This window comes from Chaetodon trifascialis, chromosome 18 (genome assembly GCF_039877785.1).
Source record: "Chaetodon trifascialis isolate fChaTrf1 chromosome 18, fChaTrf1.hap1, whole genome shotgun sequence".
In the NCBI taxonomy this organism is placed as follows: Eukaryota; Metazoa; Chordata; class Actinopteri; order Chaetodontiformes; family Chaetodontidae; genus Chaetodon; species Chaetodon trifascialis.
Genome location: NC_092073.1, coordinates 1726325 through 1742100, shown reverse-complemented (window position 1 = coordinate 1742100; position 15776 = coordinate 1726325). Strand labels below are relative to the sequence as shown.

General features: G+C 40.6%; 1 protein-coding gene across 1 annotated transcript; it reads left to right on the top strand.

Moving 5' to 3' along the window:
- The first annotated feature begins 3171 nt into the window (after nucleotides 1-3171).
- On the top strand, nucleotides 3172-11590 carry f3a (coagulation factor IIIa). The gene is made up of 6 exons (XM_070986564.1): nucleotides 3172-3359; nucleotides 5292-5403; nucleotides 5877-6070; nucleotides 8557-8738; nucleotides 8836-9004; nucleotides 10692-11590. Exons 1-6 carry the CDS (start codon nucleotides 3293-3295, stop codon nucleotides 10835-10837), a joined length of 870 nt encoding a protein of 289 aa, XP_070842665.1. The 5' UTR covers nucleotides 3172-3292; the 3' UTR covers nucleotides 10838-11590.
- Nucleotides 11591-15776: the final 4186 nt, after the last annotated feature.

Genomic DNA, 15776 nt, shown 5'->3' with positions numbered 1-15776 from the left:
CAAAGAATTATATTACATAAGTACCAAAAAGACCAGTTTCACTTCCACTTCCACACAAATCCACCAAGTCATATTTCCCTCAGCTTCTTGTCTTGCTCTCTCCTCCTCTCTCCCCCATTTCCAAGTAGAAGGCAGTTGAGTACATGTACATGGACCGTTGATGAGCCTTTGCTGTTCATGGGATTAAATGAATATACAGTTTTGGGATCTAGCCATGACAAACACAGAAGCCTTTATGTTATGTGAACTACTGCCCACTTTATATCGCTTACTGATGCACTGTTTAATAACTAGAAAAATGCTAGCACCCATGCAGTATGGCTGCTCCTCTACAGGAATGGGCCTGGGAAAGGCAGAAATCCAGCATGCAGCAGGAGACAAAGTCTGGCATGGTGTCAGACAGACATTCATGACCAGCTCCAAATTAGGAAAAACAAAAGCCACATTAAAGGATTGTGCCACAGTGAGGAGCTAGTGGTTTTACTTGTTTCACACCATTAACTAGAAATCATGTGCAGTTTACAGTAATGCATGTTACTAACTTGACATCCTCACTCTCCCATAATTTTGTGCTTTCCTCTCTCTCCACTCTCTCCTGCTGTTGCTTTCTGCAGGTTTTTCTGCCTGTGGAACTGTAGAATCTGGATCTGTGATCGCAAGCCACTTACTGCACCTGTTATTCTTGTTATTATTACTATAATTACTACTACTGCTAATTTATATAATATTTTATATTTTTTTATGTGAAAATCAACTTGCACAGACTTTTTTTTGATCTCATGTTGTAGCCAGCCACACACACACACACACACACACACACACACACACACACACACACACACACACACACACACACACACAAAACAAATCCCCTTGACCATGTTTACACAAACATTCCTGGTAGTTACAATGCTTTTCCACCCTTCTTTTTGCCAATTAGACCATATTATCCTGCTTCTCCTGCCTACTTAGTCACAAAAAAGGGTCAAACATCAGAAAAAATTGTTGAAGTGTGGACAGCCGAAGTGACAGTAAAGAGTCAGCTGTCATGTTTACTAAACTCCAGAGGACCAGCTGCTGTCAGCATCCACAGTGGACGTAAGACAAACCCTGTTGAAGTGGGAGTCAGTAAAGCTACTGGTCCTGATAACATCCCTGCCCATGTACCAAGGACATGTGGCAATCAGTTAGTTGATGTTATTACTGACATTTTTTAACATATCACTGTCACAAGAGAGTGTGTCTGGCACAGAGCATCCTGTACTGACGCTTCATTGCCATTTATTTGTACCTGTTGATAAAGTTATAATTTATAATAATGCATACATACTGCTGCTATTTACCCCATGGAGCAAATGGATAGTGATTTGCAATGAACCCCAAGCTCTCATTTCATGCTGATAGGCCTGATTCCAGTATTCCAGTAAAATAAAATAGAAGAAATGATAAAATCTATATATCTTAAGTTCTCATCTATTACACTCTGCACTGGAGTGAATTATTCAGTACCAAGGGTTGATTTTGCACCATGCCAGACTGTCAACGATGAGGCATTGATTGGAAACAAAAAAAGTGCAAAGAAAAATGTCCAAGAGACAAGACTGTATGCATATGTACTTTAGGAGAAAGTAGCTGAATTTGTGGTTAGCAAAATGTGGTTAGTAAATTCAGCAGTTTGAACTTGAAAATTACTTTTGGATTTTAGATCAGTTTTTGATCAATTCAGCATTGTTTTCACCCACTATTGCATAAATGGTGTTCTTTAAAACCAAACGTAATCTTTTACATTACAGTACTTGTGTTTTGTCCCTATAAGGAAGGCAAGTCCACACAATGTGTCTGTGTGAACAGATTTATGTCTCTACAACATGAATAATGCATGACCACACACTTACAGATTATTATGAAATGTTTGCAAAGTGGTGCAGAAATAAAAAGCCTAATCCTACTTTAATTTATTATTTAACTGAGTATTTCTCTATCTCTTTTCCACTCTATATTTTATTCAAAACTTTTGGGTCAGTAGAATGAAGAAACGTTGGTAAATTGTGATGGTCATTGTCATGATCTTAAAGTGAGTAAACGATTAAAAAACAAGAATCACTTCTGAAAATGTCGTAGCCATTTCTGTAAAACATGAATACTGTAAATTTATACATTTCATATGTATCATATCAACGTCTCTACAATAGGTATTAAAGTGATGTAGTTCTGATAACCGGTAGATGCACGAGAGCTAAGTTTCTCTCATCAGTAGGAGGAGGGCATGGTGGTGGTGTGGCAACTCGGAGAGACAACTGCTGAGCAGCAGACAACTGTTTGAGTCATGTTTGTGGTGACTAAACTGGCTTTTTCAAGCCAAAACATCTTTTCCTATCCCTAAGTAAGTGTTTTTTGTGCCTGAAAATAACCAGCCCTGAATCCCAGCATTGTCACAACATAAAAATTAAAATGAAAACAGAAGGAAATGCAAAATTAAAATGTAAACACCCTAACCTTAACCTAACCTTAACCCATATCTTCACCCTAAAATTTAATGTTTTACATCACAGTGCTTGTGTTTTGTCCCCATAAGGAAGGCAAGTCCCCACAATGTCACTGTGTAAACAGATTTATGTCCCTATAACATGAGTAATGCATGACCACACACAGATTATTATGACATGTCTGCCAAGTGGTGCAGAAAAAAAAAAGTCTAATCTTACTTTAATTTGTCAGTTAACCAAGAATTTCTCTATCTCTTTTCCATTCAATATTGTATTCAAAACCTTTGGGTAGGCAGAATGAAGAAATGCTGGTAAATTTGATGGTCATTGTCATGAAATTAAACATGAATGACTGAAAAATAATTGTTGGGTGATAACAAGTAATACTGCACATCAGAATTCCGTACACGTTAAGTAGACTTCATATAGAAAGTTTGTTAGAAAATCTGGTACTTTGTAGTCAGACGTCATGGTACTTTGACGTATGGTTCAGTTTTGAGTGTGGTGGAAATAGTTGTAATCTAGGAGAATACCGCACTGTATCCGCTGACTGACCTCAGCAGGACAGACACGCACTGTAATTGCATGTGTAATAGCTGCCACAGTCTGGTGACGCTATAACCGGACGCTCCTTATTTGGTCAAGCATCGCACGGTCACATCGCTGTAACCAATGATTTGTAGTCAGACTAAAGCGAGAAGAAAGACCTTCATATGGTGATCCGGTAACTTTACTAGTGCCCAGGCCCGAACTGAATGTGCTGTATCTTGCATACAATAGCATACCTGAGACGGATTTAACACGACATGATGGAAAGAAGACAACCAGCAGCGCTATTTATCATCTTCTTCTTCTCTACACATTCTGTCTCAGGTGAGTCCAGCGCTCGTCCTATTAGTTAAATGTCGATTCAACCTACGTTGAGGAGTGTTGCGTTATTTGTCAACTCTTTGTTCGAGCACACTAAGCATCAACAGCCATGTGTCATTTCAGCGACAGTCATGTTAAAAGGAGTGTATGACTGATGTCGGTTAATCCACGCTATTAGATGACAAAATGTAGAGAGTGTTGCACGCTTTGTTAGCTGTAACAAGAATATTCTTTGGTTGTACGCAGGTTCAAGTCAGACTAAGTACTAAGCCTTTTGGAATTATAATTATATTTGAGTAGTAGAGTTTCAAATGGCTATGTAGAGAATTTGCAGTATGTCAAGTTGTTTGATCAAATCGTCATTGAGGGTCAATCTTCGCACTGATTTTTTTTTTTTAATTTATTTGTTATTTATTTATTTTTTTAACACAAATGGACATGCTTTTAAGCCTCTATCTTTTGCAGCGCAGATTCCAAAAAAGTTAAGAAATGAAACAGAATGTGATTTTTGCTAATCTTTTTTGACTCAAAACAGTACAAAGACAGAATATTTAATGTTTGCTGCTGGTATCATATTCAAAAATCAAACAAGTTGGGGCAAGAGCAAAAGACTAGGAAAGCTGTGGAATGCTCCAAAAACACCTGTTTGGAACATTCCACAGGTAAATAAGTTCATTGGCAACAGGTGATAATATCATGATTGGGTATGAAAGGCTCAGTCACAAGCAAGGTTGGAGTGAGGTTCACCACTTTGTGAACACATGATTGTATGAAGGATATTAATACATGGGCTCCGGAACACTTCATAAGGCGGCTGTCAGTAAACACAGTTTGCTCGCAAATGATTACATTCTGTTTTTATTTAAGTTTTATCCAACATCCCAACTTTTTTGGAATCAGGATTGTGCACACTGTAAAAACATAATTTCTGGAAGAATATATTGAATAATTTGTTTGTAAATGGCTTACCTTATTCCCTATAGATTTGTTCCTATCATTTTAAGTCAACGTGCACTTACACACTGTTTTTACTACCACTTTTACTACACAGTAATTTTCAACTTGTCAAGTTTATTTAAGCTCACTGTGGGACTGTCTAGGCCACTAAATCTGTCAATCTGTTATAAATTCTGATTTTCATTTGTCCTACGTTGTAATGTCCAGTTTCTAAATGGTCAATGTGATGATCTTCAAGATTGATTGAAAAACTTACACCAGAACATGGCCTACATGTGCCCATTTGGCCTACAGGAAGTAATGACTTATGTTTTATAAGTCTTATTGCTAAAAAATGTAGTGAGCAGGGCAGTCTGTAACTCTGTGCCAGGCAAACTTGGGAACAAGGCCTAGTCTCAAACTATTGTTGTGAAAATAGCTTTTCTCTCATGTATTCTTTGGGTGACACAGTTGTTTGTTGTCAGAGAAAATAAACCACATGTGCTTGAGATAGTGACCTAACAGCCAGAACACATAAATCTGTGATCAAGGATCTTTTATCAACACTGAGAAGAGAACAACACTCATCACTCAGCACTTCATTAAGGTCACATCACCTTGTGAGCCAGAAGAAGTGCTCCATGTGAACACTGCATTTTATTAATTCTGGTTCAGCAGTATATATTGTATATGTTGTGTAATAAGTTCGTGTGTGAACTTATATAACAGTTTTGTAAAGGAGCACACTTATTAAGGTTTTATTACATAAGGTGTCTAGTATTTTAAGTTTAGGCTCTCCCATACATCTCAGCTTTTGGAATGCTGGACAGACTATGTGTATGTCAGTACCTTTTTTTTTTTTTTTTTGGATTTCTGCTACAATGACTGAAGTCTCCATTGATGTATCATTCTAACATTCATTATTTGACCTTTAACACCCCATGTCTGGTTTTGAAAGGAGATTCAATGGTATTTAACATGATCTCTTTCATTTTGCAGGCTCCTATCCCCAAGCACAGAATGTCACTTGGAAATCCACCAACTTCAAAACTATTTTGACCTGGGAACCCAAACCATCAGTTGATTACTCCTACACAGTGGAATTCTCTGTGTAAGTACCTGCATGCAAACACTCACCAATTAGCCCATTCAAGATATTGCATTGAACTCCCTGCATATTCCTGCCATTAATACACAGACAAATTCAGGTGTGTCGACTGAGGCTCACTCCCCTCTGAAATGCTTGCTGAATAACCTTGAAGGAAAGATTAATGGCAGCAGAGCTTGATAAGAATCCATTACTGATCCAGCAACTGCTTTTACTGGAATGTTGATTTTATGCCAGAGGTCTTTCCACACAAAGATGATGAAAAGGCACACACATCTCAATGGTTCAATGGTTGATGAGAGAAAAATAAAAGGAGCAAAAACATTACAATCTCAGACTTACAATGACATGATGTCCTGCAATCACTTTTCATGTGTATGTGCCTATTGTAATGCTTGTATGAATTTTTTGGAGTGATTGCATTCATCAGTCATGTCTATATGTAATGAGTAATGTAATTTGACTAACTGTTGCAGGGTTGGTGGGGACAAACAGAGAAACCCCCACTGTATCCGGTCCTTAGTGACAGTGTGTGATCTCTCAAGCTCTCTGACTGACCTGAATGCCTACTACATGGCTGACATCCTGTCTGAACCCCCACTTGGGGCCACCTCTGACCTCATTGAATTCCCCTACACCAGCTCACCGCGATTCTGCCCTTACAAAGACAGTAGGTTCTTCTACCACTATAATTTTTTTTTTTTAATCGAAATAATGTGTTGGAAATAACTTCACTTATGCAGCAGTCACAATAATAGAAATTGTTTAGATGCATGTTCAAGCAGGTCAGCAGTGGAGTAGAGCTGATATATACCTTTAACTGGCACACACACACACACACACACACACACACACACACACACACACACACACACACACACACACAGTCTTATTCTCATAGTTCTGACTATCTTTTTATTAATAACTCACCAACTTAATTGCTAAACTTTGCGAACAAAGTGACATCACTAAAGTCTAAAAGGTCATGAAACCTCAGTCAGATGATGCAAAAGAAAATGAACAGAAAAATTAATTCCTAATTGATTTTTGTCTCCTACAAGTTTTTTATGCCTGTAGATATTTTAGAGTGAAAACAACATGAATTAAGTTTCAGAAAGTCTCAGCAATTTGCTTTTCACATTCATCAAAGACATCTCCACTGTAAACCTACCCACTACAGTCACTGCTCTCTGCCACAGTGATTGAAAGAGCATAAATTTGTCTGCACAGCAGTAGTCTCCTATTGAGTAATGACACATGGAGAAACCGAAGTTACCTGGATATAACTCCTGTTCTATAATTATGTTTGGAGCCAATTACCCTGTATCACAAATCGAATGAAAGAATGTAAACACAGTTACAGTGGGGAATATAATTAAATCACCCTATTGATCCCAGCTATTACACCCTCATAATGCTCTAGTGGTATCGAAGGGTAAAATATAACTCCGAACTATAAATCAAAATCTACTGCTTTATTTTAAGCCAGTCAAATGTATAGAGAGACGTATTCATACACATGGCAAGATCTAGACCTTTGTGTCTCCTACTATCACATCCAGTTCTAACAGTATGGGTCCTGCCACTGTTTGCTCAGACTTTCAAACACAGTTTCTGAAATTACTTGAGCCATCCTAGGCCTGACTCTGCTGCAGTTGGCAACTCTACTTATGGCTCCAGAGGTTGTGACTTTTTATATTATAAATGTAGCAGTGTTTTTCCTCTCGCTTTCAGTGAAAACTTCCCATTAGCATGCATCCGTGACACAAAATTTACAAAGATCTAAACTACAAATCACTTTTCAAAGAAATTTCAAACACTACTCTGAACATTTTTATCTGATCTGTACTACCATGATATTGGGCTTACCATCAAAATTTCTGAGCCAAAGGTTGGCCTCAGATTTTTTTGTGAAAACATTTATTTTCCATTCAGACAAGCATTAAGAAAGTCAAGCAACAATGCATGGCTCTAAAATTGCAGTTTTGTTACTTGTTAGGGATGCTGCCAGATGCCAAGTGTGTATAACTAAATCACCCGCTGATTGGTAATATTTTTGTCAACAGTGTAATTGTCTCACTGTAATTTGAACCCACTTGTTATTTACAGCTCCATTTACAGTTGAATCCTTTACTTTCATGTTTAATCTGACTGTGGTGACAGAATGCATCCCTGGACTTGTGGAGATGGACCACTTTTATCCACAAATTTTGTAAATGAATTAGGTGAAGGAGTTAGAAATAGTGCAGCTCATCTGTACATAGATGATGCCATTCTACATACAACAGCGCCATCTGTTGCCTAGGTAGTTCAAAACTTTGATTTCTGTACTGTACAACAGACTTTAATTGATCTTAAATTACTGTTAAACCCAGATAAAACAAAATGTAACATAAATACTACTACTCTTAATGGGACTCTGGTGAAAGTGTCCCATTATAAATACCTTGGTTTCTGGCTGGATGACATTCTGCCCTTAGGTTCATAAATGGGGATGGCTTTATAATACATAGATTCAATTCAATTCGACTAGACCATACTCTTTAATGTACAGAGACCCAACAATTTCCTCCCTGAGCAAGCTCTTGGTGATGCTGGCGAGAAAAGTACTTTCTTTTAACTGACAGAAGCCTTGAGCAGAACCAGGAAATTATGTTGACTATGTGGTATCTACAGTCAGCCTGTTTTTCTATAAAACTTTTCATGCCAAACAATGTCAGTATCTTTAATGACTTCTTAACTTTTAAATCAAGTTCACACTGCACTAGGTCCCAAGACTGTTTGGTTGTGGAGGATCACCATGTCAAAACTGGAAAAGTGACTCTAACATACTATTCACAACACAAATGGAACAACCTGCAGAAACTTTTAAAACTGTTATGAAAATTGTTGACGTACCTATCATGCACCTCTATTGCTATTGTACTTTACTTTAATTGTTTTATATATGGTATATTGTAATTTTTAGATGTATTGGAGAAATGTTATTATTGGGCTGCTATTGCAAAAGAGAGCTTACTCTCAATGATCTTCCCTGTTTAGATAAAGATAATATATTTATCTTTTTGACTTCAGACATCATCAGACTGGTACATGCATAGATAAACTCTTGTCTGCCAGTAAACAACTTTTGATCCCCCTGTCCCTTCACCACAGCTGATATAAGCAAACCTGAGTTCAAGCTGGAGGTAAGTGAAGACAAAAAGAAGACCACCCTTTATGTGACCGACCCACTCACTGCCATATTTAAAGATGGCCGCCAACTGAATATCAGGGATATCTTCTCTGAGCAGCTCCAGTACAAAGTCACTTATCGGAAAAATATGAGCACCGGCAAGGTGAGTAACAACAGACATCACAGTATCAGCCTCCAACACACATGAATAAGACAATATGAACTGAACTGAACATGTTTTCTTTTGGTGGTCTCTGCAGAAAGTGTACAACTCTAAGAGCAATGTGATAGAGCTGATTGGTCTTGACCAAGGGGAGAGCTACTGCTTCAATGTCCAGGCCTACATCCCCAGCCGCAGCATTGAAAAGCAACTGGGAGAGCTGAGCCAGACCCAGTGCTCCACTGATGATGACAAGTCTATTTTGGAAGGTGATGTGTCTTGATCCTTAGAGAGGCTGCATGCAGGAAAAATGTGGGCAGGGAGGTGATTCAGTCACATCCTCCCTCAGTGCGCATATATGCTGTGGCTCAGAAGGTAAAGCCGTGATTCACTCATCAGAAAGTCAGTAGTTTGATCCCCCGACATCCAGTCCACATGTTGAAGTATCCTTGGGCAAGATACTGAACCCTCAAAGGCTCCTGATGCTGTGCCATGGGTTTGTTAGTGTGTGTGAAAGGTTAATGCATGTGATGAGCTAGACACCATCGTATGAATTTGTGTGTGAATGGGTGAATGCAGGCTTGTGTAGTGAAAGCACTTTGAGTGGTTGTCAGAAATTGGTATATAAATACAGTCCATTTACCATTTACTATTAATAATCACAGTAATAACCTGCCAGCTATTTCAATGGCAAGACACACTCACAGCAATAATCGAATGTTGCTACACCATAGTTTTGCCACAGAAATGAGTGTCTAACTACTTCTTTGTTAAATTAATGCAACATAAAACATGTTTTTTAAGATGAGCAATGGGAGGAAAAAAACACAACATAAAAAACACATTTTAATAATAATTTATTTACACTGCACTTTCCTGTTTCTTAATCAAATTAAAATGCAAGTTGTGTGAAAAGGTTGAAAACAACCTGATAAGAATTTTTCTTGTTTGTTGGGGCACACTGTCTTATTTCTGGTTACTGACAAGCAAAGATGAAATCAAAGCAAGAAGTGACAGGACACTTTTGTGTATTGTTTATTAATGGAGCACAGGTTTGGATAAATAAATAAATAAATAAAAATGATTTTCAGAAGTTAGACAGCACCCTCTTGTGGAAGCAATAAGCAAAGACATACAGTATTTGTCGCTGGCATATTCCTCGAAGCTCCTCCTTGGTGTTATCAGTGATTCAGTAGAAGAAAAGACACAGAGACACAAAGGACATATGCACATTAAGCTCCCAATCACCTCGACCTTCCCACACACACATGCACATGCACTCACACAGTGACTGGTGGAGGTCCACACATCTCCCAGCTATGACTCATGTCTCATTGTTTGGATTATGAGACATGCACCTCTACCCCACTCCCTCTGAGTGGTGTGTGTGTGTGTGTGTGTGTGTGTGTGTGTGTGTGTGTGTGTGTGTGAGTGACTCCTAAATAGGGTTAGGGAAATTCTGAAGATGTTGTCTAAGCGATACTCACGTGGAGAAAAGACGTTTGACCTGGGAGGGATCAGGACAAACTGGCAACTAACAATTCAGAAAGCCAGAAATACATACTGCTGGTCTGATGACCCTGATATGCAGCAGATGCACAGGTGATTAGGTGGGAGCCAACAAAGAGAGTAGGAAGCCACGCCCAGCTTCAGACAGAAAAGGGATACAGACAGACAGACAAATAACACATAGGGAAGAGGGGAAAAGGGGAAAAGGAAAGCACTAAGGACAGACAGGTGAGCTGATCCTAACAGAATATTGCAGCCTATGAGGGCCAGGGGGATTTAGTGGGGATATAGCCTTTTGTTTTATTTTGGATTTTCTATTTCGTACCTGTTTTACTGTAACGACTCTACATACACAGAGACATATACAGAAATTGCAATGAACAAATTTTCCCCACAGTGATCAATTATGTCTTTTAATGTAATATTGTCTTGTTTTGTTTCCTACAGTGTATTCAGTGGGTGTGATTGCTGCTGCCATCTTCCTCATCCTGCTGCTGATTGGCCTCATCATTGCTGTCACAGTGGTCTGCTGCAAGCGCAAAAAGAAAGCGCTGAAAAGTGGAAGAGAAGGATTGCCACTCCAGAATGTATAGAGTGTCTATTCTATCACACGTGCACACACACGCACACACACACACGCGCACGCGCACACACACACACACACACACCCATCACGGTGGCAACATGCGGTACAACTGAACTGGACTGTGGCCTCTAAGGAGAGTGGGAGGCCTCACTGAGTCCAATATTCCACTGTCAAACACTGGAATCAAGGCTTCCTTTAGTTTCTGTGAAACTGTCTCAAAGTATTTTAGACATATTTGATTCTTTCTTTATTTCACAATGCAGAAAAGAGACTTAAGGAAAAAAAAAACTATTTGGACCCTCCTACTGTACACACTAGTCATTTTGCTAAAGTTGTAACGTTCCATTTCTTGTTTTTTATGTTTGGTGAGTGGTACCTTTGATAACTGTAGATAAACACTAATAACTGTTTTTATTTATTTCATTTCATAGGGTACTTTCTACCTTGGAATGATTGTCATGATTATCATGATTTTTGGGAGACTGGTGAAAGCTTAATGGGAAATCATGACCTAGAATATATTATTTTTGTATCTGATGCTTAATTTATTGTGCTTGATTAAAATTAACATATTTGTATATCATGCTCATTTGGCTATTTTATATTTCAGAGTATTGCAGATAATTGTATTTTGTGGTTAAATGTTGAAGAAGTAATAAATATTTTATAGAGCATGACCAATTTGTACATTTAAATGTCAGTACTGTTAAATGACAATGTTCATTAAGTAAAAATTGATGTTTAGAAATCATATTAATGTTATAGAAAATCTACTTTTTTGCTTAGAATTATGGTAATTAGCTTAAAGGCTGTGATAACAGAGTGAGGTTTTAAATAGAAGTGTTGACAGTAAAGTGCTCAAAAAACAAAACAGACAACAGTAAACAAACCAGTTAAAACATGTTTAACTCAGAAAATGTCTAAACAGCAGCTTATTCTCCTCCACTGAACACAGCACATCATTTAGACACCACCTGTCTTTAAACTCATCCAGGTTTTGTGTCAGGTTGTAGAAATTAAAATGTGTCCTCAGCCTCAGTTTCAACATCTGACAGAAGATCAGCCTGACATCGGTGTCCACAGAACTCTCCAGTCTGTTTCTCCTGCTGATAGAAATGGCCATTTTGGCCTGAAGTAACAGGAAGTGTGACAGCTGACCTTTGGATTTGTTCTTCTTCTTGTACCTGTGACACAGAATGAACGTTTGGTGCGAGAATACCTCATGAAACATGGAAAAACACATGCTCAGGTGAAACAGAGCAGAGAGACGTGCACACTCTAAGAAACAATCAAACAGTTTCTCTCTGAGCACAGAAAGGACAATCAGGCCCAAGATCTGAATTAATCACGGACACGAAAGCATTTGCAGGAAGCACAGTGTGCAGAAGCCTCCACTGTAAATCTCCCACCCTCCTGGTTAAAGGTGCTTTATACAGTGCTGTCCACTCAGGCCTCTGAGCCTGTGTGAGGGCCAGCCGAGCTCTCCAAGGAGTGTCCACTCGACCCGCCAGTTTACACTGGTTCAGCACCATAACCAGTAAACAGTACATACTTCTACCTGTTATTGTTCACAGTGTGTACTCACTGTTCACCTTCAACATGAAGTCCTCAGCACATTCAAACACAGGAGTCATTTTTACATCATTGAAGGGATCAGAGTCATCGGCTGTTTTCAGCCCTGCACCGTGCGCAGCAGCTAAAAACCTCTAAGAGTCTGTCAGCTGATGTTTCCAGACTCCCAAGCAGGTGGCTGACCCTGGCAGACTTGACCCCGATACAGGAGGCCAGACCTGCAGCATTGTCTAGAGGGGCCGCACAAGTCCATCACCTGGCCCAGTGTGACAATGCTGGCCTCACACAGTCTCTGAAGCAGGGATTCACACCTGAGCCGAGTCCCGTAGACCACCGGCTCCTTCAGAAGCCAAAAGAGAGACCCGCAGGGAGTCTGTCTCTCTTTTTTAAACAGACTCCACACTTTGAACAGTTCTCTGTAGAAAAACGGCAGATTGTCCAGCCTAAATCTACTCAAATCCATTAAAAACAGGGACTTTTCTAGTCCCAGTCTACCACAGTGTTCCAGAATAGCTCTGGACCAGGGGTGGGCAAACTGTTCCACAAAGGGCCGCTGTGGCTGCAGGTCTTCTTTCCAACCAAGCAACAGCACACCAGACTCATTTAATCAACTGATCTCACTCTTCAGACAGCTGATGAGCTCTGTGAGCTCGTGATTGGTTGGAAAGAAAACCTGCAGCCACAGCGGCCCTTTGTGGAACAGTTTGCCCACCCCTGCTCTAGACACAGGTCTCCAGACCAGGTCTGCATGTCCAGACAGCAGTCTCTGGATGAACTGGAGCCTGAATGCAGCTCCAGGTGTACCAGCCCGTGGCCTCCTTCATCCTTAGGCAGGAAGAGGACGCTCTGCAGGACCCAGTGCAGGCGATCCCAGAAAAAGTCCCCCATGACTGCCTGCACCTTGGACAGCAGGTTCGGCAGAGGGTCCACATATGCCAAACGATGCCACAACCTGGAGGACACAAGGTTATTTATCACCAGAACACGACCTTTAAAAGACATTTTTGGAAGAATCCATTTCCATTTGTCCAGCTTGGCCTGGACCTTTTCCAAAATGTTCTCCCAGTTCTTGGAAAGAAAGGATTCATCTCCAAGGTGAACTCCCAGATATTTGAGTCCTCCTCTCTTCCAAAACAGGCCTCCTGATAATACAAGCCTCCTGCTCAGCTCGCCACCCACAGCTAAGGCCTCGCTTTTCAGCCAGTTAACCTTAGCTGAGGACATTTTACCAAAGTCCATTACAGTTTGATGTAACCTATTAATGTCCTCCTGATTTTAACAAAAACAGTGACATCATCAGCATATGCAGACAAATGTAACAGTGTTTTAAGACCTGGGAAAGAGATACCAGACAGCTGTGATCTCAGTTTGTGCAAAAGGGGCTCTATGGCCAGAGAATATAACATTCCTGACAGAGCACACCCCTGTCTGACGCCCCTCAGGACTTTAAATGGAGCACTTAAAGCACCGTTAACCTTCAGTACACTCTCAATGTTATGGTACAAGACCCTGATCTTGGCTATAAGACCACAGCTGAACCCAAAAACCTGCACTGTCTGCCACAAGTACTGGTGTTCAACCCGGTCAAAAGCCTTTTCTTGGTCCAGAGAAATCAGACCAAGCTCACAGCCCAATGAACCAGAGAGGTTCAAAACATCACGAATTAGAGCAATGTTGTCAGTTATCAACCTGCTGGGTACGCAGTACGTCTGGTCTCTGTGAATGACCTGCTCCATCACATTCTTCAGCCTCCTGGCCAACACTTTCGACAGCAGTTTGTAATCTGTGCAGAGTAAGGACACAGGCCTCCAGTTCTTAATGTCCTGCAGGTCTCCTTTCTTTGGGAGCAGGATGAGGACAGCTCTCCTGCAGCTTAGAGGCAGTTGCCCCTTACTCAGACTGTCTCTGAGGACAACCAACAAATCCTCACCCAGCACTGGCCAGAAGACCTTGTAAAAATCAGCAGGGAGGCCGTCTATCCCTGGAGCTTTCCCGCTCTGCAGGCTCTGCAGGGCTTCCTGCAGCTCTTGAGCAGACACCGGAGCCTCCAGTTCCACATTGTCCTCCTCACAGACCTGAGGCAGACCCTCAAAGAAGGACATGGTCCCCTCAGGCTCCTCCTGGAGCTCAGCCTTATAAAGTCCTTTGTAGAAGTCTACTGCACACTGATAGATTTCAGCAGAGTCATACAGTAGCTGTCCGGTGTCAGACTGTAGAGAGTGCATCAGTCTCTTCTGTCCATTTTTACGCTCTAGACCGAAGAAGAAGTGAGAGGGAGTGTCCATCTCAATGATGTGCTAGAAATGTGAGCGGACCAGAGTGCCCTGCGCAGAGATAGCCAGCAGGTCAGACAGAGCTGATTTTTTATCTTTGAGAACTTGAAAATGTTCTCGATCTCCTGTGGAGTCTGCTAGATGTTGAAGCTCCACTACTTCTCTCTCCAGAGCTCTCATAGACCGGACCATGTCCTTTGTGACATTGAGAGTGTACTGCAGACAAAGCTGCTTGATCTGAGCTTTACCTATGTCCCACCACTGCTGTAAAGAGCTAAAATCAGGCTGTGTTTTTCTGAAACTACTCCAGAATGATTTAAAAGCCTTGTTGCTGTCAGTTAACAAAGTGATGTTAAAATGCTTGTATGCACTCTTACATTTAGCGTCTCTGTGCACCCAGGTGAACTGTCTCTGAGCAGGATGGAAACGTCTCCACACGTCACAGAGTTCAAACGTTTTAACCAGTTTCAACAGGGTGCGTTTAGAAGCAGCGTGAGGTTCCTGATGGTTCCTGTCTAACTGAGGGTTTTCTGTGCAATTAAAATCACCTCCCAGGAACAGGTATTGCTCACTGCTGCAGGTAGTAAGAACAGTCTTTAAAACGTCTAAAAACACCAGTCTATCTAAGCCAACAGTTGGAGCGTAGACATTTATAAAAACCATCCTCACACTCTCAAAGACAGCACAGACTTTCAACATCCGGCCAGGAACAATCTCTTCCACAGAGCAGGAAACAGGTGAAAAGTCTCTAGAGAAGAGGATCCCAACACCTCCACTGTTACTACTCCTGTGGCTGAGGAAGAGCTCCCCCCTCCACTCCCTCCTCCAGTCTGACTCAAGAGTCGACTCAAGAGTGCTGTGGGTCTCCTGAAGGAAAACCACATGTAGTCTTTTACACTGAAGAAGAGAGAAGAGAGCAGCTCTCTTCACATCCTCTCTCGCACCATTAATATTCAAGAAGCCAATGTTTATATCACACATGATGGTAAGGCTGCGTGTAAACAACAATAGCACCAAGGGCAACAGATAAAAGAAGACTGTAAACACCTTCATCTTAGACATCCTTCTCTATCTGTGCTCAAACTTTCACCAACAGTTTTT

Excerpts from the sequence above, each read along its gene's own strand:
- f3a (XM_070986564.1), top strand. The coding sequence starts at position 3,293 with ATGATGGAAAGAAGACAACCAGCAGCGCTATTTATCATCTTCTTCTTC. Across the intron at positions 3,360-5,291 it reads CTCTACACATTCTGTCTCAG|GCTCCTATCCCCAAGCACAG; the intron begins GTGAGTCCAGCG and ends TTCATTTTGCAG. Across the intron at positions 8,739-8,835 it reads AAAATATGAGCACCGGCAAG|AAAGTGTACAACTCTAAGAG; the intron begins GTGAGTAACAAC and ends TGGTCTCTGCAG.